We start from the raw sequence: 25605 nt of genomic DNA on the forward strand, positions 1-25605 counted from the left end.
TTTAACAGGGAGAGGCAGGCTAGTTGGTAGATCCAGGTGCATATCCATTCGCCGAAGAGCCGAGGCCGAGGTCGTTGTGGTACCGACGTCGAATGATATTGCGCTGAGTGAACGTGGACACTGAAATGCTCACAAATTCGGCATTCCTTCAAGATTCCGTGTGTCTTTTCTTAACGAGCGACTTCTCTGTAACATCACTGGGAATTTCGGGGAGCGGCATTCCTTATGGCGGCTTGTGTTGTTCATCTCTCCCTCTCATCGCTGGCGCAATGAGTAAGGTGTCCGCGCTTCCTCTTTCCGCGAGCATCTCAAATCGTGAATGTACAGCACGAAGGTTAAACATGTACGAAACGAGAAACAAGAACACGCATGAATACGGCGCATTGATAATAGAACTTCATTTGGCAGTCTGCGCTTGCCCTTGTCACTTGTCTTGTCCACGTGTAACCTTCGCGCTGTACACTTACGATTACCAGTCACCAACATGTCCAATTATCCTTTCTACTAAGCATCTCAAAGCCATCGTTTTGCTCAATAAAGTTGTTTTCTATATCTCAAAGGCGGCGCGATTGCTTTGTGTTGACCTACTCCTCCTCGACGTCTGCATGACCACCATAGTGGCAGATTATGACGAGAACTGTTTGCTTAGCAAGTGATCGCCGGAAGACGGAGGGTCTTTAAGAGACATCCTCTGTGTGTGGTTCATGCTTTACCAGAAAGATTTAGCGTGCGCTGTGCTCACGTAGAAGAGCTCCGAGGGCGATGTAGCTGCAGGCAACGCTGTTGATATGTAGAGTACTCAACATAACTAGTTAGCTCGCTATATCTGTACTCCGACAAATAGGGTAACAACACGAGCCGACTACGAACAGCATGCCGTTGGCTTCTTTCGCCTACGATGTAACACTTTTTCTCAAATCTGGCATCATATTTGAGGAAAAGATCTGGCACCTGGTACAGAAAGCGATCATTCGAAGTAAATGTTACGCAGAAACTATCCATGATGACTGTCGGAGTAAGCGAACTGCTTTCTGAATCCCCTGAATTTTTTGCGAAAGTTGTTTTCGCAACGTTTCTTCTCCTTCCTCGGCGGTCATTGTTGCATCCCGTTGATGCGCAGCCCACGTCGCATTTCCAATTTCTGTTCCTCTTCTGCCAGTCGTCGCAGCAGCATGCACGGCCACTGCATCACCGACACAGAGAGTTAAAGCTCTCCTGTGACGTCGGCGCCTCTTTGACCAATCAGGGAGCTGCAAGAACATCGCCTCCATTCATTCTATCCGTTGAGCCAATTTCTCCCCGCTGGCTCCACCAGCGCGACAGCCCTCTTCTCTACACCTCGCTATACTCTCTCGCTATTCTATCGGAGCAAACAGTCCACCCGCCGGCATTGGGGAAACGGTGTAAAAATCAAAGAAAGCAATTCGCTTTGGTTCAAAGGTCCCTCGGTTCGCCAAGAGCTTCCACTGGTGCGAAACATTAACGGGCACTTACGATTGGTCCTTGTTGTAGAGGAAAAGGCGGATTGTGAAGCCCAGGAACAACCTCTTTGGCCCAATCACCACCTGCTCGTCTTTATATTGCGCGTCGTCCTGGACAAAATAGAAACGATACATCAGAACAGAAGCATATCATAATAAAAGAAGCAATGCCTTGTAATAATAGACAGCTTTAGTACAGCGTATGTTGCGTGCGTAACGGCATTGCGTACGCAAGATCGCTACGTCCTGCAAAGTGCGCCTGCGCCGAACGCAACACGCACGGTTTGTGAGGCAAACGCGGCCGCTGCTTATAGGCATGCATCCGATTCTTGCGTGCGTACGTGGGGAACCATGCGTGCTGCTCTCGTGGTTCTCGTTTGTTCGGGAGTGCATGAGACAAAAGACTTTGATATTTCGCGCGCCTAGGTGACAAGGCGTCACAGCTGGGCATGCGCCGTGGTAGCGGCGCAAGCGTTATCACTCTGTCTTTGGTTGTGCTTAAAAGCGGCGGCATTCAAGCTGTCGCGCGCTTTCATTCCTGCTACATAGAACCGGGCGGTTCGTCTAACACTGTTAAGTTGATGGCTAAATAAAGCCTTATTGTTTTCGCTCCACCGTTGCGCTGTCCTTCCCTCAGTCACGACAAGTTTCGCAAATTGTCGGCGTTGAAGGCGACCAACGGAAGGTTGTACTTTTGAATGGCCTACTATTTGGCTTTGCTGCGAGAAGTGAACGCACCGAAGCCATTTCCGGATCCAGCACGGTGGGAATTCATACCAAAAAAATATGAACTTTGTTTTTGAGAAAGTATTAAGTGTATGCTGTTCGCGCGAAAGGCTCGACCTCCTGTTGGCGCAGTTCGTCGCAAATGACCGTGCCAACCTGAGAAAGTGACTACTCGGTTTTTATTTTTCTCGATATGATTCGTGTATTGCATCCGTATTAAACTTAGAGTCTCTTAAAGACCTAAATATAGTTCGACGTTCCGTTAACGAGCCCACACGTAACATAACGTTGGCGAGATCTACAGCGTCAAGTTAGACAGACGGTTCGACGTTCTTGGGGACGCGGCCAACGCGTTCCGACGCGCCCAGCGTCTAAGTGAGTGAGAGAAAACTTTTATTGTCCATAATGGGTGACACCGGAGCTCCCGTACCGCTCGTAGGCGTCCAGGGAGCCCGATGTCACCCTAAGGGGCAGGTGTTAGTAGACGAAGCGGTTTGCCGCTTCGGCTGCCAGACGGACAACGTTGGCCTGTGCCGCCGGGTCATAGAGAAAGAAATTTCAACAAGAGCGGACACTCCCATAGAGCCCAGCGGCCGAATTGACTGTAGCACACCAAGCGGATGTTGTTGACTCCTTCCGGTTTCGGTTTTGGGCGCGCGCGTTTTGAACACCAGTTGGTACACGCCGCGCCGGCTCCGCTGCTTGGTGCGGCATTTTTTTTTTTTCGCTTCTGCTGAACCTCGCGTGGCATTGGCGCGGAATCGTTTCATTATTAAGTAGAAATGATTGCGATTGATCTTTACAAGACTGCGCCGTATCTGTCAGGTGCAATTTCATAAAGAAAACGAAAGACGCCTTCTGAAATGATGAAATGTTTATTTTGCTCTATATAAGTGCTCGTTCCGGGCTTCTGCATTCATCCAAAGTTGTGGCACCAGGTAAGCAGCAGTCGTTGCCGTACGATGCTCCACCGGATGCCATCAGCTGAAAGAAAGTAAATTACAAGCATGTATCATTTCGGTATATTGACCTAACAGGAGTATTGCGTATAGAGGCGAAACGTGCGTAAGTGGTGAATGAGCGGCATTACAGATAAATTCACTTTTTCGTACATTTTGCAGCAAAGACTCCTCCCAAACAATGCCATAAAATCTGAACATCCGATCTCAAGCACCCCTCCTCTCCCCGGCATTATTTCCTGCACTTTAAGTGCACAAATACACGGGGGACTGCGCGTTCCCAAAACAACTTGGCCTCAGTCGACACGATGGTACGCCAAGTACACAAAGGTGGCTACAACAGAGGCTCAGCCAGACCATGTTACACGCTCGCAGAATGCCTTCTCATCGCACTCAAGTCAGACTCGTGGGTGCAAAGCCTGTTTTCAGTCGCTCAGAATACATAAATGTCATGATCTTGAGCTCCTCCGTGTTATCTTTTACGCGTCCTGCCGGCGCATGCAACACTGCCGTGTTATCACTCTCGGCAATCGCTCGTCGAGTTTTCGAGACGTGAGTACGGAAATAAGGTATATGTTGTTGCAGGGCTATAAAATGCGTCACAAACTTGTCCCACTATAATTCAGTACACGCAAAACTAACTCACTATGGCCGGCTTGCTTTTTTGCTAACACCTTCACAACCCCAGGCGCGGCGAGCAAGCCTCAAGATATCCCAAAAAGTTACCAAATAAATTACAATACTTTTTCGGGTCAGAGAATGCGTCACGAACTTCTACCAGTAATATTCAGTACACGCGAAACTAACTGCGGCACACAGCCGAGCTGCTTTTCGCTAACTGCGCCACTACGCTGAGTGCGGCCACTGTGCTTGAAAAGTACCCCAAAAAGTAGTGAAATTAGTTACAATAATGTCTTGGGTCAGAGAAAGCGCCAAAACTTGTCCCGGTAAGATTCAGTACACGGGAAACTGCGTCACACGGCCAAGGTGCTTTTCGTCAGAAAGCCAGGTGCGGCGAGCGTGCCCAAAAACTACCCAAACAGGTTATAATTATGCTTGAGCTCATGGAAAGCGTCGCAAACATCTCCCAGTACGAGTAATTAACTCATATTAACTAGGCTTGGACTGCGGAGCTGTTTTTCGATAACTGCGTCACTATATAGGTTCAGTTTTGTGCAGTAAGCCTAAATGTACACTCTTAAAAAAAAGAGAGTCAAAAGAGGGTCACGACTACCTCGACTCTCTTTTTTCAGTCGCTGACTACCTTTTTTTCCAAGGGTAGTCACAAAACGAAGTCAGGAATGACGCATGAAATGGATGACTCCCATGCTGCTTGAAGGGAGTCAGTGAAAGGCACATATGATGTTATAGGTTGCAGTGAATGTCGATTCGTTGGTTCACTCAATCAAATAACTGATTGACTATACCAAAGGAAAGAGCACGATATGTAACTACCCGAGTTCAACTCTATAGCCGCAAAAAGTAAAATGCGTTTCATACAGTGCTGTATTACAGCATAATCAGGATAGCAAGAAAGGCAAATTGTTTTTTTAATTTTTCAGTAAGAAATAATTGAAGCAGGGTGGTACAACATCAAACTCCAAAAGTAATAACACTGGTTGGTATATTTATGCAACGCACTGTACATTAATATGTATTTTGTACATAAAGATACCTTAAGGGGGGGGGGGGGGAGTGCATGAATATTGATTGCCCATGCACAGAATGGAAAAAACAAGAAAAAAATACAACACGAATATACACACAACGTCAACAGAACACAAACTGTGAAGTACACCCACTTAGAGTTCATAACATAAAGCTAAGCAAATATTACAATTTTTAATGAAACCACTAATTCACATCTGGGTACCACTTTCCCTGCCAGATAAAGATCGAGGAACTCTGGTAATACCTCATCTTCTGGCTGCGCCGCACAGACTACATTGCGTTTAGATACCTTACGTGCTTATCGATGTCTCCTGAATTCAACAAGTCCTATCTTGTCTAACAAGAACAGAACCTCATCCTGAGCCGCAAAAATACCTGCAATCTGTCCAAATTGTGGGTCGTCTGCCTTACCCGTCGTGGTTGCTCAGCGGCTATGGTATTGGGCTGCTGAGCACGAGGTCGCGGGATCAAATCCCGGCCACGGCTGCCGCATTTCGATGGCGGCGAAATGCGAAAACACCCGCGTACTTAGATTTAGGTGCACATTAAAGAACCCCAGGTGGTCGAAATTTCCAGAGTCCTCCACTACAAGTGCCTCATAATCGGAAAGTGACTTTGGCACGTAAAACCCCATAAGTCAATTTCGTCTCCCTTGGTCATTAAAAGCACATCTCCCACATGGTATGCCATTTGCGGCATAGTGACTGACTTCGCCTGCCATACGTTACCTGCAGGCAGGCGCTCCTCAATGCACGTATGTAAAACAGATCTTCGCACAGGTTTCAGGCCTGACATGGTGTGGCGTTGGTTGAAGACAATCTCACGGAATTCATAGCTTTGAGAAAGTTGGTGAAGCTCTGCAAGTGTTTTACATATGTTTTTGAAGTTTTTCATCTTTGATGCCTTGAACCTCATACGCCAGATTTGTTTGAGTGGTCCGAAAAGAGATCATGCGTGGGTAGTGCACAAGGTAATGTAATTTAGGGATTATGCGGGCTTCTGGGTAGCGGGTAACGAATGAACGGAGAAATTCTTGAATTTTCAGCTCCATATAAACAAGAGACTCTGAGGGAAGCTCATCATACAAAAGCATGCCTACAACTTCCCTGAATAGGAGGTAAACCTCCCAGCCTTCGTTTCCCTCTATAATTTTAGAAGCGAAAATCTGAGGTAACAGTCCGAAAAGGCACCACTTCTGTGAAGCAGTGTCCTTTAGAGGGGTATTGCCTCGTACGAAGGCTTCTGTGGGGCGTGGTGGTCTGTCAACGCTTTAGATTTAGAATCTAAAAACGTTGTGGTCTGTTTGTACCATCATTGCGGCCACAATGGAATGTGCAAACTTTGTGCACTGTTCTGCAAACCCCTGTGCAAAAAACGTGCAAACGGCTGCTCTGTTCTTGCTCAAATTTTGTAGAGCGATCGCATTTTGGCGTCGACTTTACACTTGGCACAGTTAAGTGCCTTGCTTGTAAGAAAAAAAACGCAAATTTGCCTGTGCCCTTGAGGCTGCAAACAGCTGCCGTAACGGCGCAAGCATAAACCAGTTTCGCCGCCTGCCGTCAGCTTTAAAAAGCAGCGTCTAACGCAGGACGGTCGCCTGTTCCAGGAGCAGGCAACACGCGGCAGCGCTCCCTGATATGCTGCTTTCTGCAGCTGACGACAGGCGGCGCTACAAGTTTATGCGTACACCGTCGCGGCAGCAGCTCGCATTTTCATGAGCGCCGGTAAGTTTGCATTAAAACAAAGATCAGGCAATTAACTGTGCTAAGTGTTATACTAAACGAAGTAGGCACCAAAATGTGGTCATTCTGCCAAATTTGAGCAAGGATAGTGCAGCGGTGAGTGAAAACTGTTTTGCGAACGCGCGCAGCGAAATATTCAGGATCCAGCACATGACTTACGGCTTTCGTATTTACTTCGACTTTGGATTCGCAACTATGAGAAGCACGGCTATGGCTCTGTCGGCACCTTGCTATCTACGGCGGTGAACGAGTATCTAAACGCGAGTGGCATTCCTCTCTTGCTTGCGTTGTGCCTGTGAAATTTGACAGCGGTGGCAGCATGTCGTCCGATCCGCCTTCAACTGAACTCTCGCCGACTGATGCGGAAGGAGCGGTTTGCCTCTTGTTTGCGTTGCGCCTGTGAAATCCGACAGCGGTGGCAGTATGGCGTCCGATCCGCCTTCAACTGAACGCTCGCCAACTGGTGCGGAAGGAGCGGTTTGCCTCTTGCTTGCGTTGCGCCTGTGAAATCTGACAACGGTGGCAGTATGTCGTCCGATCCGGCTTCAACTGAACGCTCGCCGACTGGTGCGGAAGAAGCGGCTTGCCTCGTTTCGCAGGAGCCATCAAAGAAAATCGTGAAGCTCACAGGCGCCCGGAAACTCGCCGACCTCCACGAAAGCCTGCGGACGGGAGGGTTCGTGTACCTAATGACAGGCAACGATCTTCTAATACAGGTGAGCGTAAATGTACTGCACGTTATGGAGCGCAAAGAGGATTTGGTCATTGTTTGGTTCATTTTATGTTATTTTGTATACAATGTTTTTTGCAATGTTGTTTGCCTTCCTTCCTTATTTTGTGATTTGCCTCTGTATTTATTTTGCCCCTCCCCTCTGCAATGTACAACCGTACCTTGAGGGTATGATAAATAAATAAATAAATAAATAAATAAATAAATATGGGCAAAGTAGCAACAGTATACGTAGCGGAAATGTCGAGCACGATTAATAACTTCGGTTGCCGCGCTTTGAACTGACAGATCGAGTCTTAGGAAATTGCTCTGTGTCACTTCACTGTGCTGCCAACTACTAATATTTTTGTTTCGTCGCAGCCAATGCACTTGACCTTAAATTGAGAAGTGTAGCGCATACTTGCCCGTACGAACACAACGTTGCTCAACTATAGTTATTGCCGTGTCGAGAAGCCGCAAGGAAACTAGCCTTTTCTGGACTTCCATCTTCTGAAAACTTCTGCAGTTAGTTTACTACTGATATTGGGGTAAGGTGTGCAATCGCTTCCCTATCTGGTAGGAGAGGGAGTAGTAACAGCTTCAGTCAATGTAATGGTGCTTTAGTTAGCATAACTGGTCGCAGTATGCCATATTCTGCAAATTTCTTCAGCGTTTAACTAATAAAACAAGCAAGGCGACGAAAACGGACTTGTTGTTTGCCTGTTCAATCTTTGTCGTCATTTGTGCGCTGCAACATTCACACAGCAATGAAGTTAAATTAAACCAACTGAGGAAAAAAAATTGCTGGCATTTTCAGCAATAGGACTATGAAAACCTTGGGCAATCAGCAATATGGTTCTATCTTTGTGAAATCATCTGTTCTTATACACTGGTGGTTGCTGACATTGCATAAATAAGCTTAGCCTTGTTAGCTTAATGCGTCCTGTACTTAGCTCACCTATGGGCAGCAGGATTAGTGCTGTGCTGTGCTGTGATGGCTCTAAATAACAAACCTGTTTGGGACAGTACAGCAACCATAAAAAAAGGCTATTTAATTAATCAGTGCCTGTTCAGTGCCCACAGCTTCACTTCTAATGTGCAAAACTATTGATAAACCATCTGGGTGTGCTTTCAGATCTTCCAACGACCGGTTCCAGTGCTACGTCGACATGGGTGAAAGCACGACGGTGTGTGATGGAGCATTGATTAACTTGGTTGTCTCTCCAAGCCACGCCGAAGCATCATAGGCACCAAAAAAGCTGTATGCACCCGATCTTATTTAATCTGTACTCATGCATTAACTCTGTATAACATTAAAACCTGTCGTATGCTGGAAAGCTATAATATCGCTATTAGCAGTACTTTAAAGAGCCCCTCACCAGGCCACATAGCTAATTTAATTATACGCTGGAAGTTGTTAGGTGCCCTCTTGGGAGCATTCTACTGCAAAAATTTTCAAATTGGCTCATTAATATCTGAGATAGAAATATTGCAGTTCCGCAAACCCATGATTTAAGGAGGCGAGCGTCACAGCCAAAAAACGCTTGGATGCCCCTTGCCAAGCCACTAGTGGAGAAAAGGCTGCATGTTGTTCCATACATGCATGAAGTGGCCCACGATTTAAAGAAAGTGGCCAGCAGGTACAAAGTACCTATTATTTTCTTGGCTCCATGGAAGCTTACTGGCCTGCGCCCACGCATCTCAGACCCACAGAAGCTGACCCTTTGTGGTAAAAATCAAAGGCCATATGTGACTTGCGCGGTCAGTATGGTGTACGAAATTCCACTTAATTGCGGCAAGGTGCATATCAGCCAGACAGGCTGTTGCACCAACGATTTGGCAAGGGAACATGAGCTGTCTGCCAGGAATAAGATTAATGCACATTTGCCTATGCACTGCAATTACTGCACGTGTGAGCCATATCTTTTCCACATCCGCATTCTTGGTAAACGCAAAGATTGTCTGCATGGGAATTAATGGAGGCCTGTTTCATCAACATGAAATGTGACGTCTATGTCAGTGATACATCTGTGGCTTGAACTGAATTGAATGACAGTTTCTGCACTGTATGACTGAATAATAATGGGCAAGCTTGTTTGAGTATTGCGTGCAAACGTATGTGCGCACATGGCCACCTTCACCTATAAATATGAACCTGTTTGCTTTCAGTAAAGTAGTAGCAAGGGACACTCATTCCTGTCCTAAAGCTTTTTTCTGCCCCTGGTTGTATCTTAACTTTGGGGAATAAGCTCATGGGAATTTAGTAAACAAATAAATGCATGCCATAGGGGCAATTCCACTATGTAAAAATAAAATGTTTTTTCCCCCCTAATATTTTTATGTATCTATATAGTCCTAGTTCCACTTTTATAGCATACCACTGTCCTTGTTAAATATTGGAATGCTCTGCTACTAATAGATATGACAAATGAGGTGTATTTATGAAAACATAAAAACAAAAAGCTGCAAAATATTTTTTTTAAATTTTGTGCAGTCTAGACAGCCCAAATATAACTGATGATATATGAAGAGCTTAAGAAGCACAATCATGTTTGCGACTCCTCAATCCTTCCGTATCATCCTTCAAAGTCTTATCCGACCTTGACATTTGTATCTATCTCAGTAGCTCAGATTTATGTAATGCTGAGGGAAAATTTGACTTCCTGTTTGAAATAATAGCCATGTTTCACCAAAAAAGCTTATAAGCAAAGGCACCAAGAAGTTATCAGAAAAAATGCGTTCATTGAAATATTAATTCATTAGCCACCAGAAATGTGATAGGGAGTTAATAATGTTTGGATAAACACAAGCGGTCTAGTTTGTGTATTTGAGAACCAGAATGTTCTAGTATATTTTTGTTCTATCAAATCATCCTTGGCCTTCATATGACCTCCTTTTGTTCTCTGTTTCTGGTCCCAAGACAATGCTAGTCTGGTCTTGGCACTTTATGGCCCAGTATTTGTCCTTCACAAAGCAATACCTGTGTAGACGATTTAGTTAGCAATAAGTTTTCCTCAGAAGAAATGTTTGCAGGTGCGTCACTATGGTTGCTTATTTCACCTTGGTGGGGGAGCTTCTTGCTCATGGTACCAATGTCTGTGAAGGGACCAATAATGCGCCTTCCTTGTGCATGGTACCAATGCGAAAAGGGGGAGAGGGATCATGGTGTGTTAGTAAGGAGGTATCTGTATAGGGGGTGATAAAATTCCTCTTTCAATTTCGTTTTAACAGCCCATTCATGCTGTAACGAGTCAGTTGTCTCAGTCAGTGATTTTTGCTGTTCGTACATCATTATCCTTGAAAATCAATGGGCTCTATTTGCTATGGCAAATGTGCCCATATTTATCAAGAGCCCTTCCTGTATTCTTAGCTCGTCACTAACTATATAGTAGGTAAATTTGAGCATGTGAAGTGATAGTCTGTGATACCACATCTTATGTTTTTCTAGCACTGGATTTTGTTGTTGATTTCAATGAATACTTCTCTTTTTAAGGCTGTCTGGTAGTGCAGTTCGACATGCGGAGAATGCAGTCAAAGGAGAGTACAAGGAATGGAAAGAGTACAAAGGAGTACAAGGAAGTCAACGTAGACACTGCCTCCGATGCCCATTGACGTTGCTGCACACCTCTGAAATATTACAGCAGGAGGCATGCGTGACAATCTTCAAAAGAAAATTGAATGGATTGCCTACAATTCGTCATCTCAGACAATGTAAGTCACAACAATTACCTGGATGCATTGGTCAGCAAAATAATGAGAACTCACACTCACCAAAATTCTATTCAGCCGGGTTCATTCGGGCTAAGACCTACAGAAATTCAACTCAGTCGGACTCACTGAGACTCACTTTCGAGATCAGTCTGAGTGAGTCGACTCATGCATCAGTTTGCCAACCTATGGCAGATGTAAATAAAGTTGGGATAGAATGTACTTAATGAGAATTCATTCCACAGTAATGTCTCAATTATGTTCAGTCGTGCATTTTTCCCAACCTTGTATTGCAATATGAATGGTAAGCACAATGTTAATTAGCGTATTACGCTCCATTCTCATGCGGTTATGTCACTAAGGCAAGTGGAAGGTGTCTATAATCAAAACAAGTTTTTGTTGTCTAATTCATGATTATAACTTAGTTGCTGCGTAGTTCCCCTTGAAAACGCTCGATAACCGAGGGGAAAAAAATTGTTTTCCTAAAGCTTTGCATTGGGGCAGTGAACAATGTCCAAATTGTGCAGTGCCTTTTTAAGTGTTTAGCAGTGTATATGGCATTGTTGGTTCGAAATTTTTTTATCACTGATACATCGTTGACTAGTTCTGAATTACAGTTCATTCATAACCTCGAAATTTAAATATTCAATGGCAATGTCGACATTGCAGCCCTGAGCCCATTTTCTTTATTCTGGCGAACAACATGAACCCTGACACTAGCAGTGCTACATTTTATGCGGGTATACAAATACCAACTGAATTGGATGGAAAGACAGTTGTGGCTAGATGAATTCGTACAGTGCTGCATGCGTCATGTCAAATTTGCGAGTTCGGTTGCCACCAGCAGCATTTCTTCTACTTCCATTCCTTTTCCTTCACAAAAAACAGTCATGAAAGCTACAGGAAGGTTAACACTCAGTCATAATTTATGTCATGCTTCAATGGAGCAATATCCTCCGTGGTTTCCTTGCCATGAGTCTTGGTTTAATGAGTGGGCGAGGGCGCTAGAATGGCGCGTTGAATAAAGCTTCTTTAGCTGCTGGTTACAGTTCTTATAGGTAGTGTACACCACAAAGGTAAACGGTACATAGACACAAGTGCCGACTGTCAACAGAGAGGTTATTATTCAGTGTGCCGAATTTACACAAGCAAGTGAAAGAGCTATCTGAAAAACATTAACTTCTGAAGATAGAACAAGAAAAGCAGACGAGTGGCCAAAAAATGAACTATGCTGGAAATCGAGATACAAAAAAAATATGATTGCATCACAAATACAGGCCGTTCACGTGACTTCCAGAATAACTTTAGCTCTTTTTCTGATAGGGCAGTCAGAAAGGCATATGCAAGGTCAAGCGCAAGATTTGGCATGTTGAATCCACATAAAATGTTGTGTACGAAATTTCTCTTTCATGCGGCGCTTGTCATATGGGGCAGATTGCCAGATGCCTTAATGAGAGGTTGTGCGAACATGCATATAATGTGCGCAATGGCAGAGAAAGTTTTTTTGGCACATCATACTAGCATGCGTGGCTGCACTCCTTGGTTTGAAAGAATGTCAGTTATTCACAAGCACAGGGATGGTCTTACCCATATCATACTTGAAGTAGCACAATTGGCATGGGAGCTGAGTGCATGCATCAACAAGCCATCCATTGCCTTATCTGAAAGAGAGCTCAAGTTTCTGGGAAGTCAAACCTACGGCCAGCATTTTTTACGCAACTCTACATTTCTTCGTGTGCCTCTTGATGGTCTGCTTTGTTCTTTTTAGTAGTTATTTTTCAGATAGCTGTATCACTATTGTGTGTATTCAGCAATAAAACCTCCATTGGTAGTCAGTGCTTGTGTCTATGACCTCGTTTAACCTTTGCACTGTACACTCACGATAATGGATCAACAACTAGCTTAATAAGCTGCCCTTGTAAATTCTTATAGGAGATGCTCCTTCAAGTTTGTATTCATGGCTAATTTTCCCTTGTGTGCATGTCTCAGTAATAAGCTAATTTGAAATATTAATTAAAACCTTTTATAACATCTTGTTTGGTGAAAGTATTTTAAGAGTTTGTGAACTCTGGTCATGATTATCCGTTTATCTTGGCTATTGCAGGACAAAAGGATTAAATGTTACCCCTGTCCTGTGTCAAATCCATCTGATCAATTCTCTAACCTCGGTCTTGTCACGTACCTAATGCTTTCATGGTGCAGTTTACTTAAATTCTCCCATCTGATGACTCACAGTTCAACTGTTTGATATTATTTCATGGAAATGTTGCATATTGTTTTTTGTGTATTGTTTGATGTCGAAGGTTGATGCATGCTTTTTTAAACATCATGTACCCAAATAAATTGTGCAATGTTGCTGCAAGGAGCCTCGTAAACAAGTACCCAGCTCTGAGGGACACATTGCACCTTGGCCATGTAATAGCATTTTCTTATAACTTTTTATTATTTCTTTTGCACTTTTAGATGTTAAGCGTATCCTGGCCAAGGCAGCCGCATTTCAATGGGGGCATAATGCAAAAACACCCGTGTACTTAGATTTAGGTGTACGTTAAAGAACTCCAGGTGATCCGAATTTCCGGAGTGCCCCACTACGTCATGTCCCTTAATCAGATCGTGGTTTTGGCGCATAAAACCCCATAATTTTTTTTTACATTAAGCATGCTGCCAAAGCCTTTCTTACTACTTTGTAAAGTTTATGGCCATCCTTGCTTGCAGCTGTTCAGGTCTGTGTGCTTGTGATTGAGTAGAGATGTGGTGGTTTTAAAGCTTTGCAGCTTAACTGAGTATGAAGATATCAACAGCACCTCTGCATCTGGCATGCATATGGCCACCTCTTGTAAAATTAATTGCATGCTCAGCTAAATATGTATTTGGTTAAATAATACATTTTTGTACCTGTAGCCGTTTTCATGCATTAAAGTTTTGACCAACACCAATACTGAAAGTAATTCTCAGATATTGTGTTGGAAGGTGTGCTAAAATAGCTCACTTGGTACATTTTGGAACACGAAGGAAACAGTGCAAAAAGCAAGCTAAGGTTAGGGCAACTCCATGTTTAACTGTGCTGTGTTTGCAGTTTCTTTAAAAACCTGAAAACTGGAAGTCATTGAACTGTTGATTAGGTATGTAAAGTCAATTTCTTTCATTTCATTCCAGTTCTCATGGTATATGTGCCCAAGAAACAAGTACAAAAACATGCGAAAGTGAATGCCACCAGGATGCCCTGAAGTCGATGCAGAAGTGAAAGCAAGAAAGGCAAGCGAAATTGTGACACATGCTCAAAATCTGGATTTTGAAGACGGGTGATCAGCTGCAAGTTTGCATGCATATTTCACTAGATAAACTGACTCTCCTTTGTTATGTGGCTTAGTTGAAACATTAAGTTGCTTCTCTCGATGTACTTGTTCGTTTCATTTACATTTTTTCTTTAACAAATGCAAACATACAATCCAGCTATAGCAACTATATCTGCAATGCTGTCATAGATTTTGTAGGTGATCAAAGAAGCAAAATATCATATCGCATCGCCACCTTGAACCTAGAGTGAAACATTAGTTCAAGATGTAGTGGTAGATGCATTTATAGACTAGTAATACAGCATTCGTACTGTAATGTATATTGATATACATACTAAGATGTAGTGAAAAGTGTGTGGCTATGCTGCTCTGACACTTCAGTTGTTTTAACCCTTCATTGATGAGTTCTGCATACAGCATACCAAAAAATATAAATTTTTCTTGCTGATTTTTGGCATTGAGTAAGAAGTTTCTTGTTAAATGTATTGAGCCAACACTGAATGGCAGCAAGTGTCATTTGTCGGTTTAGAGCAGGAACACAGGATGGGAAAAAAAGGACATGGGACTCATTTTCTTTGGAAAGCACGGTCAGAGGAGACAGACCTGTGCAAGATCTGCTGTAGTGACCTCAGACACACAATGCAAAGAGCTCTCTGTACAGATTCCAAACGCAGCCATATGTCGCTTGGGGAGAAGCCCACTTCTTCCCCCATACTACTAAAGGAGTTTCTCTAAATAATATCCTTTATTTTCGTTGATTATGCTTATTCTCAATGTCTTTTGCACATTTCGGTATAAAATAATTTGTTTTGTATTTATATGCTTGCTCATTAAAGGGTTAAACAAATAAAGTGGTTCCAATGAATGTGAATGTATAACTTTAGCGACTCTAGTCACAATGTGTTGATCATTCCATAATCTTTGTGAGACCACGAAACAGGAACTAGGCAGCATGAAAATCACTCAGCAGTACCAAGAAGGAAGTTTCAGCACTTATACAGTACTGCAGAATACACTTCTATGCTGTACCTGTGGTGTACTTTTTATTATGTGGTCTTGATCCCACTATGGGGAAATAACTGCTCTACAAGTGCATTGCAGTACTTTAATGCTTTAACTGCTTGCTGCAAAAGGAAAGTGCCATTAGAGTATTACATAAGGATAATGTGTTATGAGGCAGTCGCTAGACGTGGTATGTCACAGCACTGAGTTGCCGGCGGCCATTATAATTAGCTGTTTTCTGTGGCATTTTTAACTTGACAGAACATACTGAGCATTATTTGATCAATAAACAATACTACATAATTCTGGCCCTTATTTGGAACTTTGTCTCATCTCCGTGATGAGCGCAACCCGCTTTTGATGTTACTGAGATGGAGTGACTCCTTGCAAAGCAGCAGGGTAGTCTTGTTAATGATGCTGTCATTCACACTTACGCAGATTGTTTAGTAGGCATTAGCTCAGTGCCATTCCCCTATAGAATCACAGCTTGCATTTCATTCATGTATAATAGAAACATTCTGTAGATTTCATGTGAAAATGTGACATTGGAGGGCATTATGCTATAAGTTCACAGCAGTGAGCCCCATTATTGGAAGACAGCTGTTGTCTCAAATTACTTACAGCAAAGTGAAGCCATGTACAATGTACATGTGCAGTTTAGTATGGGCCACAATGACCAAAACAAACATAAATAATGTTCTCGTATTGCAAAAGAAAATTGTTCGAATAATCGCTAATGTTGACAATACAACTACCTCCAAGTGTGCTTTTGAAGCACATAACACTGTCCGCATCAATCACTTGTATAACTTTAAGTTGTTAAAAAAAATTTATTTCTCAATGGCATCCACTGCCAATTTTCATTCTACTCTGGCATCTTTGGACATGTGTCGTGCTAACATACACATAAGACCTATTAATACATGGAATATACCATGTTTTTGCGCTAATTATAAATTTCAAATGTTGTCTTATAACCTGCCCCATGTTCTAAACACGTATAAACATACAAAAGGGTATACCAAAGCTGAGCTGCGGAAATATTTTGTTGAAATGTGATTTTATGTCTTTGCTAGTAGATGCTGCATGTTTGCTTGGTTATTACTTTTATTATTTCTGAACATATGCGTGACCATTTCAGCGTTTCGATTTTACTGTTCAAATTTTGTGCAAAGATTAATAGACTCTGTATGCATAAATAGTGAATGTTTCTCTTTATTGAATGTGACTATTCTATGTGTGTCTGTTGAAGATTTCCTGCACCACTCTTGTGCTACTGCTTGTAGGGGTTTTCTGGACAGTCAAGCTGTGCAGGCAGCTTTTTGCCAAAAACCTACCCTCCAGTTGAATCTGGAAAATGAATTTATACATATATTCTTATACTTATTTAAATATGTTCTGCCTATTGTGTATCCACGTGTGTGGGCTTGTGATATGCCCTGATGGCAAGGCCATTTATGGTTCATTCAAAGAGAACATCTACGGATGCATTATAGCTATTCTCTGGCTCCTCTCTTCCTGCTGTAAACTGGATTCTCTGCTTATAAGAAATAAGTGTTCCTTGTGATTACTATATGTGCTCTTGCTAAAGGTTACTGTAATGTGTTCATGTTCTTATTGAATAAAATGTTTACAAAGTTTTAACAGTTGTGGTGTTCTTTCAGATCTTAACCGGAGCAGGCAGCATTTGACGCAAACATGGAGGCAGTGCTAATGGAAACATTTAGGAGGTGAGACAATAGTCTTTTTTGACAAATTGGATGAAATGACGGCCAAGAAGTTGCACTTTTGAAACATTATGGGATGTACTTACTATGCCGGCACCACCAGGATATTGAACTGGCGCTATTTATAATGTCCGGTTTTGCATTTATCTGGCCTTTAGGCATATTTCTTTTCTTCCATTAGCATCAATGCTGTATGATTGCTTTGATTTGGTGAGATTGTAAATTTTTCGCTTAATATCAATATTGAAATTTAATTCCTCTGTCCATGTATGCCTCCATGGCATATTGAAATAAACGAGTCCTTTGTCATGGCAAAGGATTAAATCCTTTTTCAAATGCCTGAAATGCTAAATTACCTCATAAGTTTGGACATATTGCAGCTGTTTAGTATGCTTTGTAAACTGAAGCATAATGTTTCTCAAGGTTGGCCATTGATTCCAATTTAGCAAATCAGACTGTTGTCTTCTGTTTTTGCCAGGTATAGTCCATTGATGAATTTGAGGTTAATACAGTGATAGTAGCGAAATATTTGCTCTTGGTGTTTCACTCAATGTAGTGTTATGTGCTCAGTGTTTTTTTTTAGTTGTTTATAGTATTGCAGTTTATCATAACATATAATGGTGGCTGAATAACTACGCATTTGTTGCACATGCAAACTAAAATCTATTATGTTGTGAGCTTCCATCTTAGTGTAGAGATAATCTATTCACTACCCAGGCAGAGGTCACAGCAGTTGCTACAAGGGGTCTGGTTAAGTACCAGGAGGTAGTTTCACCAACTCTTGTGTTGGTAATCATGTACACCACCATTGTGAGTCTTCAAATGACTACCCTAGGAAGGGTCATTGTTGCCATTCCAAAGGGTACCACTGACTACCAAGGGGTACTTGCATGGACCACTGAGGTAGTCGCATCAACTCCTGCTTTGGGGTTAATACATACACCTCAGTAGTTCTTGCGGGAGAGTCACCGTTACTGAGGGAGTCGACCACACTGTGTCTCCAAGAGAGTACGTGTTACCACCCAAAAGGTAGTTTAACCAACTCTTGCCATGGTAGTCATGTACACCACCATTGTGAGTCTTCAGATGACTACCCTAGGAAGGGTCATTGTTGCCATTCCAAAGGGGTATCGCTGACTACCAAGGGGTACTTGCATGGACCACTGAGGTACTCGCATCAACTCCTGCTTTGGGAGTAATACATACACCTCAGTAGGTCTTGCGGGAGAGAGTCACCGGTACTGTGAGGGAGTCGCCTGCACTGTATTTTCAAGAGAGTACGGGTTACCACCCAAAAGGTCATCATATGTGCGACGAGCAGATACACCCCGAAAAGAGTCGCTTGCGACTACCTTTTTTTTAAGAGTGTACTTGAAGTGCGTCGCAGACTGTCAAACAAAATTCCTCACCTTGCTGTTGTCCAGTAGTGCAGCGGTGCCGTGTCGAAATGCAGACGGAACACAAGAGAACGCCGGGAACCCAAAAAACGGGCTACATCGAAAAGAGACGGCTCGCCGAGCACGCGAGCTTCACATGCGCAGCCGGCCTCGCTCACTCCTGCGGCTTGTCTGGCGTATGACGTATGCACGCGCGTCTGGCGTGCCGCTAGCTTGTTGCTAGGCAACGCAACAAGAAGTTGCAAAGTATAAGTTCATTTACACGCAAAACTTTTTCACCTTTAGTGGGAAGGAATAAAAAAAATAAAACGTTGTCTGGAAGCTTATTTCACATTCTTTTTTTCTGATGCTCGCGTCAACTAACGGATGTTGTTGAAACTAGGCGTGACGTCTTTCCTGTTGCCAGTTTTTGAAGAGTGTCCCCTCTTGTTGAATTTCTTTCTCTATGGCCGGGTCTTCGCTATGAAGCGCGGTCTCCCGTGCTTCTTCGTCGTTGAATAAATTATATCCCGGGGAGTAGCTGCACTCCCATAGGTCCATAAGAATTGGTCCTCCGGATTTCCTGTTTGCGTGAGGTATCTCCATCTGGGAGACATGTGGTTCTTGGCTTGCAAGCGGCGCCAGGTGACTGCCTCTGCGGACGTGAGGGACCTATCCGGGAGTGGATATTTCCGACGCCCTAATCTGTAGTGCTCTGTGACCTCGTGGTAGGTCGCGAGCGTCTCGACCTTAAAGTAAGGTTGAGGCTGCCGTCTCCCCCCCCCCTGGATAATGAGCGCTCGGGTGAGGGTGTTGGCGGCTTCGTTTCCTGGTACGTTGGAGTGAGCGGGGTCCCAGGTTATGGAGATCCCTCTATCTATGTTACCTTTCGATATTATGCTGTACGCGTATTCTGATATTTTGCCTTTGCATAAATTCCTTGCAGCCGATTTGCTGTCGCTAACGATAACCCTCGCGTCCGTACTAACGCACGCTAGGGCGATGGCTGCTTCCTCCGCTGTCGTGGCGTCTACTCCGCTTGTATATATCGCGCCCTGTTCTGCTCCGGACTCGTCGACTACCACTGAGACGGAGCTTCCCTCTCCGCCAAGGGCGGTGTCCGTGAAGGCAACCGCCTCGGGTGGCATTCTGCTTAGCTTTGTTGCCAAGTGTTTGGCTCTGTACTGGCGTCTTTCCTGATCGTGTTGTGGGTGCATGTTCTTAGGTGTCGGTGCGACCGTGAGGGCTTTCCTAATTTTCGACTCAATGTGGAACGTCTGGTATTTGGTTCCTCTGTTCGCTTGTAGTCCTACGAAGTTTAGAATCTGCTGTCCTGTTTCGGTTAGACTCAGGCGCTCGAGTTGTACCTTTCCCGTCGCTTCCGCTAACCCCTGCCATGTGTTATGCACCCCCTTCCCTCTAGTGCTTCAGTTGAGGCCGAGATTGGTAGTCCCAGTGCCCGTTTCGTGCATTTCCTTATTATGACGTCTAACTTGTTTCTTTCTACTTTTTTAATGTTAAGGAATAGAGTAGCAGATCAGCCTTAACTTGTTCTTCTCCTTTAGCCCTGTGCCTCTGGCCGAGATTCTTCTAATGATGCTTACCACTTGGTTTGCGTGCGTGTCTAGCTTAGCTATAGTCGTGTGGTTGTTTCCTGTTTTGCTTAAGCATGCCCAGAATTCGGATCTCATCTACTTGCGGAATTTCTTTCCCGTCTAAGTCTCTAGAGATTTTGGGAGGAGATGCGTTGTCTGTCCTCGTCCTGGGCCTGATGATTAGTAGTTCCGACTTCGTCGGGGAGCAGCTCAGCCCTTTACTTTTGGCATGTAAGTCTATGATGTCGGCTGCCCGCCGGAGCCTTTCTTCGATAGACGCATCGCTGCCCTCATTGAGCCAAACGTTGACGTCGTCTGCGTAAACGCTCGTCTTTAGTCCTTCGATCCTTCCTAACTTGCCTGGGAGGTCTTTCGTAAGTAAATAAAATAGGAAGGGGGATAGGATGGTTCCTTGCGGGGTGCCCCTGTTTCCTAATTTAATCTCTTCTGAGCTGAGGCTCTGCATGTAAGGGTCGCTGTCCTGTCCTTGAGAAAAGATACGTTAAGATCTGACAGGCAGTCGAGGATGGCCGAGTGGCTGACATTATCAAACGCTTTGGTTAAATCTATGCCCAATATTGCTCTCGTACCTTTGGTCTTTCCTTTGTGTATAATATCGTGTTCCAGTCTTAGCATGGTATCTTGAGCCCTAAGGTGCGTTCTGAAACCTACCATCTCGTGAGGCCAGATGCTGCTTTCTTCCGCGAATTGAGTTAGTCGCGTCTGAATTACCTTCTCCATAAATTTGCCTAGACACGAGGTCAGTGAAATAGGCCTGAAATTTTCTATACCCGGGATTTTGCCCTTCTTGTGGAATAAAATGATGTTGGCGTGTTTCCAGTCTTTAGGGACTTCCCCTGATTCCCACACTTTGTTCAGATAAGCTGTAAGGTGAACTACAGAGTCTTCGTCTAAGTTCCTTAGCATACCGTAGGTGATCTTGTCTGGGCCAGGGGCTGTGTTCCTTTTGAAGTCAAAGAGCGCGGCTCTGACCTCTGCTACTAGAATCGGTTCGTCCAATAGCGGATTCTCCGCTCCCTGATATTCTTTATCCGCTGCCGGGCATGCGGGGCCTATATAAATTTAGGTCGGTCGATGAGCTCTTCATCGGTTCTGTCAAATTTGTATCTCGCCATGATTTGCTCTATGTTGGCGTGGGTTTTGGTGTTGGTGGGGTCTATGAGGTGGCGCAGCATCTGCCACGTGTTGGGACGTCTCATATTCTTCTCTAGCTCGTCGCATTTTTGATCCCACCTTTTCTATCCTAGTTTGAAGGCGTAGCTCTCTATTTCTTTATTGTGCTCGGCTATTTTCTTCCGTAGGTTCCGGTTACATTTCTGGCGCTTTAGCTTATTCTCGATGGTTGTTTTTCGATTCCACATTTTTCCCAGCTTGTTGTCTAATCTGAATGGGAGCTCATCTGCATCTACCATTTCGGAGGCCTGTTTCACGTGTGAGACGACGGTTGAGGTCCATTCTGTTATGTCTCCGATTTCGCCTAAGTCTGCTGTTGATCTGGTATCACTGAATTTATCCCAGTCAGTTGCGGTGACCTGCTTTGGCTTATGTACGCGGGCACCCCTAGTTTCCTATCAATTTGTATTTCGATTATAAAGTGATCGCTGCCGAAGTTTTCACCCGTGTTCTTCTACGATGTTTTGCCCGTCCTGTGCCTTAGTGCTAGGCGCACTCCCGTTGTTCGCAAGCTCAGCTCGATGGAGGTCTACGGGGTCTGGGATGCCATCCACCCTATATAGACCCCGCTACGCCAGATAAGAAATGGACACAGAGGACGCGCGACCGTACCTGGATGAAAGAGAAGGCATTTTTCTGTAATTTCAATTACTACCCTGCAGTTCAACCTCTTTTCTGGCAGTTATTGTAGTTTGTGTGAGCCTCTTTCTTTTTCGTTCAACAATACGTTTCCGCGCATCAAAGCCGCACAAAAATGCGCTTATTAATAGCGACATTTTATATATGTTATATTACTATGGACCACAACAATAAAAAAGGAGCTTCTGTGTCCACCGTAAGTTTTTTTTCAACTGGTGCCTTGCGCAGACGCAATCAAACATATTTTGAACGTAATTGTGATGGTTGCCTGCATTTAGCGGGTTTGTAGCGGAATTTGGGGGCTCGATTAGCTGGTTTTTCTATTTGCTGGTCGGCAACACTGGTGCTCGGGCTCACAGGACCACATAGCCATCCGAGAGTGAGAAACAGAGTGTTGCGAAGAGGGCTGTTTACCTTATTCAAACAAGTGCGAAATCTAAAAAAAAAAAAACATGCTCTCCTTACAAGGCTGCATAACCGATGTAATCGAATGGCAAAGGAAGGTGAAACTTGTTTCATATATATCAAGGCGCCAAATTACCGGCGAAAACAAAATACTAACTGGTCCAGACGCGTTCCTGGCTGGTGGGTTCACTATAGTGGCAAATGGCGCCAGAGAACAAGATAACAGACGGACACGATCACAAGTCTCAATAACAAAGGTTCATTTCTTGGACGCGCAGAATTTCTAATGGTTGTACAAGAATGAACCGAATACACTTTCCGTTGCCACTTTGCAACCAGTAATTAATTTTGACCAGCTGCGGTTCCTTCACGTGCACCCAATGCATTATTTAAAGGCGTTTCGAATTTCGCCTGCATGTAGCAGTGCGGCCGCCATGGCCAGGATTTGACTCCGAACATTCGAGCAGAGCAGTGCAGCGCCAAGACCACTATACGCCACCAGGATGGGTTAACGGGAAGTAAAAAAGTGGTAATGGCGGCCGCCGGTAATTTTAAGGTAGGAGACAGAGCTCATTGGATCCAATGAATGCGCTTCACGCTGCAGCGTGCCGCGGTTGATATTTCTAGCTCTCAATTCATCATCATCATCATCATCATCATCATCATCATCATCATCATCATCAGCCTGGTTACGCCCACTGCAGGGCAAAGGCCTCTCCCATACTTCTCCAACAACCCCGGTCATGTACTAATTGTGGCCATGCCATGCCTGCAAACTTTTAATCTCATCCGCCCAGCTAACTTTCTGCCGCCCCCTGCTACGCTTCCCTACCCTTGGGATCCAGTCCGTAACCCTTAATGACCATCGGTTATCTTCCCTCCTCATTACATGTCCTGCCCATGCCAATTTCTTTTTCTTGATTTCAACTAAGATGTCATTAACTCGCGTTTGTTCCCTCACCCAATCTGCTCTTTGCTTATCCGTTAACGTTACACCTATCATTCTTCTTTCCATAGCTCGTTGCGTCGTCCTCAATTTGAGTAGAACCCTTTTCGTAAGCCTCCAGGTTTCTGCCCCGTAGGTGAGTACTGGTAAGACACAGCTATTATATACTTTTCTCTTGAGGGATAACGGCAACCTGCTGTTCGTGATCTGAGAATGCCTGCCAAACGCACCCCAGCCCATTCTTATTCTTCTGATTATTCCCGTCTCATGATCCGGATCCGCCGTCACTACCTGTCCTAAGTAGATGTATTCCCTTACCACTTCCAGTGCCTCGCGACCTGTCGTCAAACATTATTTTAGTTTTCTGCAGATTAATTTTTAGACCCACCCTTCTGCTTTGCCTCTCCAGGTCAGTGAGCATGCATTGCAATTGGTCCCCAGAGTTACTAAGCAAGGCAATATCATCAGTGAATCGCAAAAACCGAGGTATTCTCAATTAACTCTTATCTCGAATTCTTCTCTATCCAGGTCTCTCAATACCTCCTGTAAACACGCTGTGAATAGTATTGGAGAGATCGTATATCCCTGCCTTACGCCTTTCTTTATTGCGATTTTGTTGCTGTCGTTATGGGGGACTACGGTGGCTGTGGAGCCACTACAGATATCCTTTAGTATTTTTACATACGGCTCGTCCACACCCTGATTCCGCAATGCCTCCTTAACTGCTGAGGTTGCGACCGAATCAAACGCTTTCTCGTACTGAATGAGAGCTATATATAAGGGGTTGGTTATATACCGCGCATTTATCTATCACCAGATTGATAGTGTGAATATGGTCCATTGTTTAGTAGCCTTTACGGAATCATCCCTGGACCTTTGGTTGACAGAAGTCTAAGGTGTTCTTGATTCTATTTGCGATTACCTTAGTAAATGCTTTGTAGATAATGGACTGTAAGCTGATCGGTCTATAATTTTTCAAGTCTTTGGCGTCCCTTTTCTTATGAATTAGGATTGTGTTAGCGTTCTTCCAAGATTTCGGTACGCTCGAGGTCATGAGGCATTGCGTATATAGGGTGGCCAGTTTTTCTAGAACAATCTGCCCACCATCTTTCAACAAATCTGCTGTTACCTGATCCTCCCCAGCTGCTTTCCCCCTTTGCATAGCTCCCAAGGCTTTCCTTACTTCCGGCGTTACTTGTGGGTTTTCAAATTCCTGTAGACTCAGCTCTCTGCCATTATCGTCGTGGGTGCCACTGGCACTGTATAAATATCTATAGAACTCCTTAGCCACTTGAACTATCTCATCCATATTAGTAATGATATTGCCGGCTTTGTCTCTTAACGCATACATCTGATTCTTGCCAATTCCTAGTTTCTTCATCACTGCTTTTAGGCTTCCTCCGTTCCTGAGAGCATGTTCAATTCTATCCATATTATTCTTGGTTATGTGAGCTGTCTTACGCTTGTTGAGTAACTTGGAAAGTTCTGCCAGTTCTATTCTATCAGTAGGGCTAGAGGCTTTCATACATTGGCGTTTCTTGATCAGATCTTTCGTCTCCTGCGGTAGATTACTGGTGTCCTGTCTAAGGGAGCTACCACCGATGTCTATTGCACACTCCTTAATGAGGCGCATACAATTGGCGTTCATTTCTACAACACTAAGGTCATCTTCCTGAGTTAAAGCCGAATACCGGTTCTGTAGCTTGATCCGGAAATCCTCTATTTTCCCTCCTACCGCTAACTCATTGATCTGTTTCTTATGTACCAGTTTCTTCCGTTCCCTCCTCAAGTCTAGGCTAATTCGATTTCTTACCACCCTATGGTCACTGCAGCGCACCATACCGAGCAAGTCCACATCGTGTATGATGCCAGGGTAAGCGCCGAGTATAAAGTCTATTTCATTTCTAGTCTCACCATTCGGGCTCCTCCTCATCCACTTCCGGCTATCCCGCTTGCGGAAGAAGGTATTGATTATCCGCATATTATTCTGTTCTGCAAACTATACTAATAACTCTCGCCTGCTATTCCTAGAGCCTATGCCATATTCCCCCACTGACTTGTCTCCAGCCTCCTTCTTGCCTACCTGGCATTGAAGTCGCGCATCAGTACAGTGTATTTTGTTCTGACTTTAGCCGTCGCCGATTTCACGTTTCATAGAAGCTTTCGACTTCCTGGTCATCATGACTCGATGTGGGGGCGTAGGCCTGTACGACCTTCAATTTGTACCTCGTAATAAGTTTCACAACAAGACCTGCCACCTTCTCATTAATGCGACAGAATTCCTGTATGTTACCAGGTATATCCTTATTATTCAGGAAATCCACTCCTAGTTCTCGTCTCTCAGTTAAGACCCAGTAGCACGGGATGTGCCTGCTTTTTAGCACTCTATATCCTTCTTTTGTACTCCTAAGCTCACTGAGCCCAGCAAT

The 25605-nt window shown here is 44.1% G+C and overlaps 1 protein-coding gene and 1 long non-coding RNA gene across 2 annotated transcripts in view; both read right to left on the reverse strand.

Moving 5' to 3' along the window:
* Window positions 1-25605, reverse strand: part of LOC142559549 (uncharacterized) — a 77396-nt gene that overhangs the window by 45540 nt on the left and 6251 nt on the right. Inside the window, exon 2 of the mRNA XM_075671129.1 lies at window positions 1495-1592. Coding sequence (XP_075527244.1) covers window positions 1495-1592 — 98 coding nt within the window. The remainder of the gene's footprint in view (window positions 1-1494; window positions 1593-25605) is intronic.
* Window positions 3064-18847, reverse strand: LOC142559548 (uncharacterized). The gene is made up of 2 exons (XR_012823153.1): window positions 18431-18847; window positions 3064-3191 (listed from the first exon to the last, which is right to left on the reverse strand). It is a non-coding gene; the product is annotated as an uncharacterized LOC142559548 (long non-coding RNA).

Source organism: Dermacentor variabilis, chromosome 10, assembly GCF_050947875.1.
Source record: "Dermacentor variabilis isolate Ectoservices chromosome 10, ASM5094787v1, whole genome shotgun sequence".
Lineage (NCBI taxonomy): Eukaryota > Metazoa > Arthropoda > Arachnida > Ixodida > Ixodidae > Dermacentor > Dermacentor variabilis.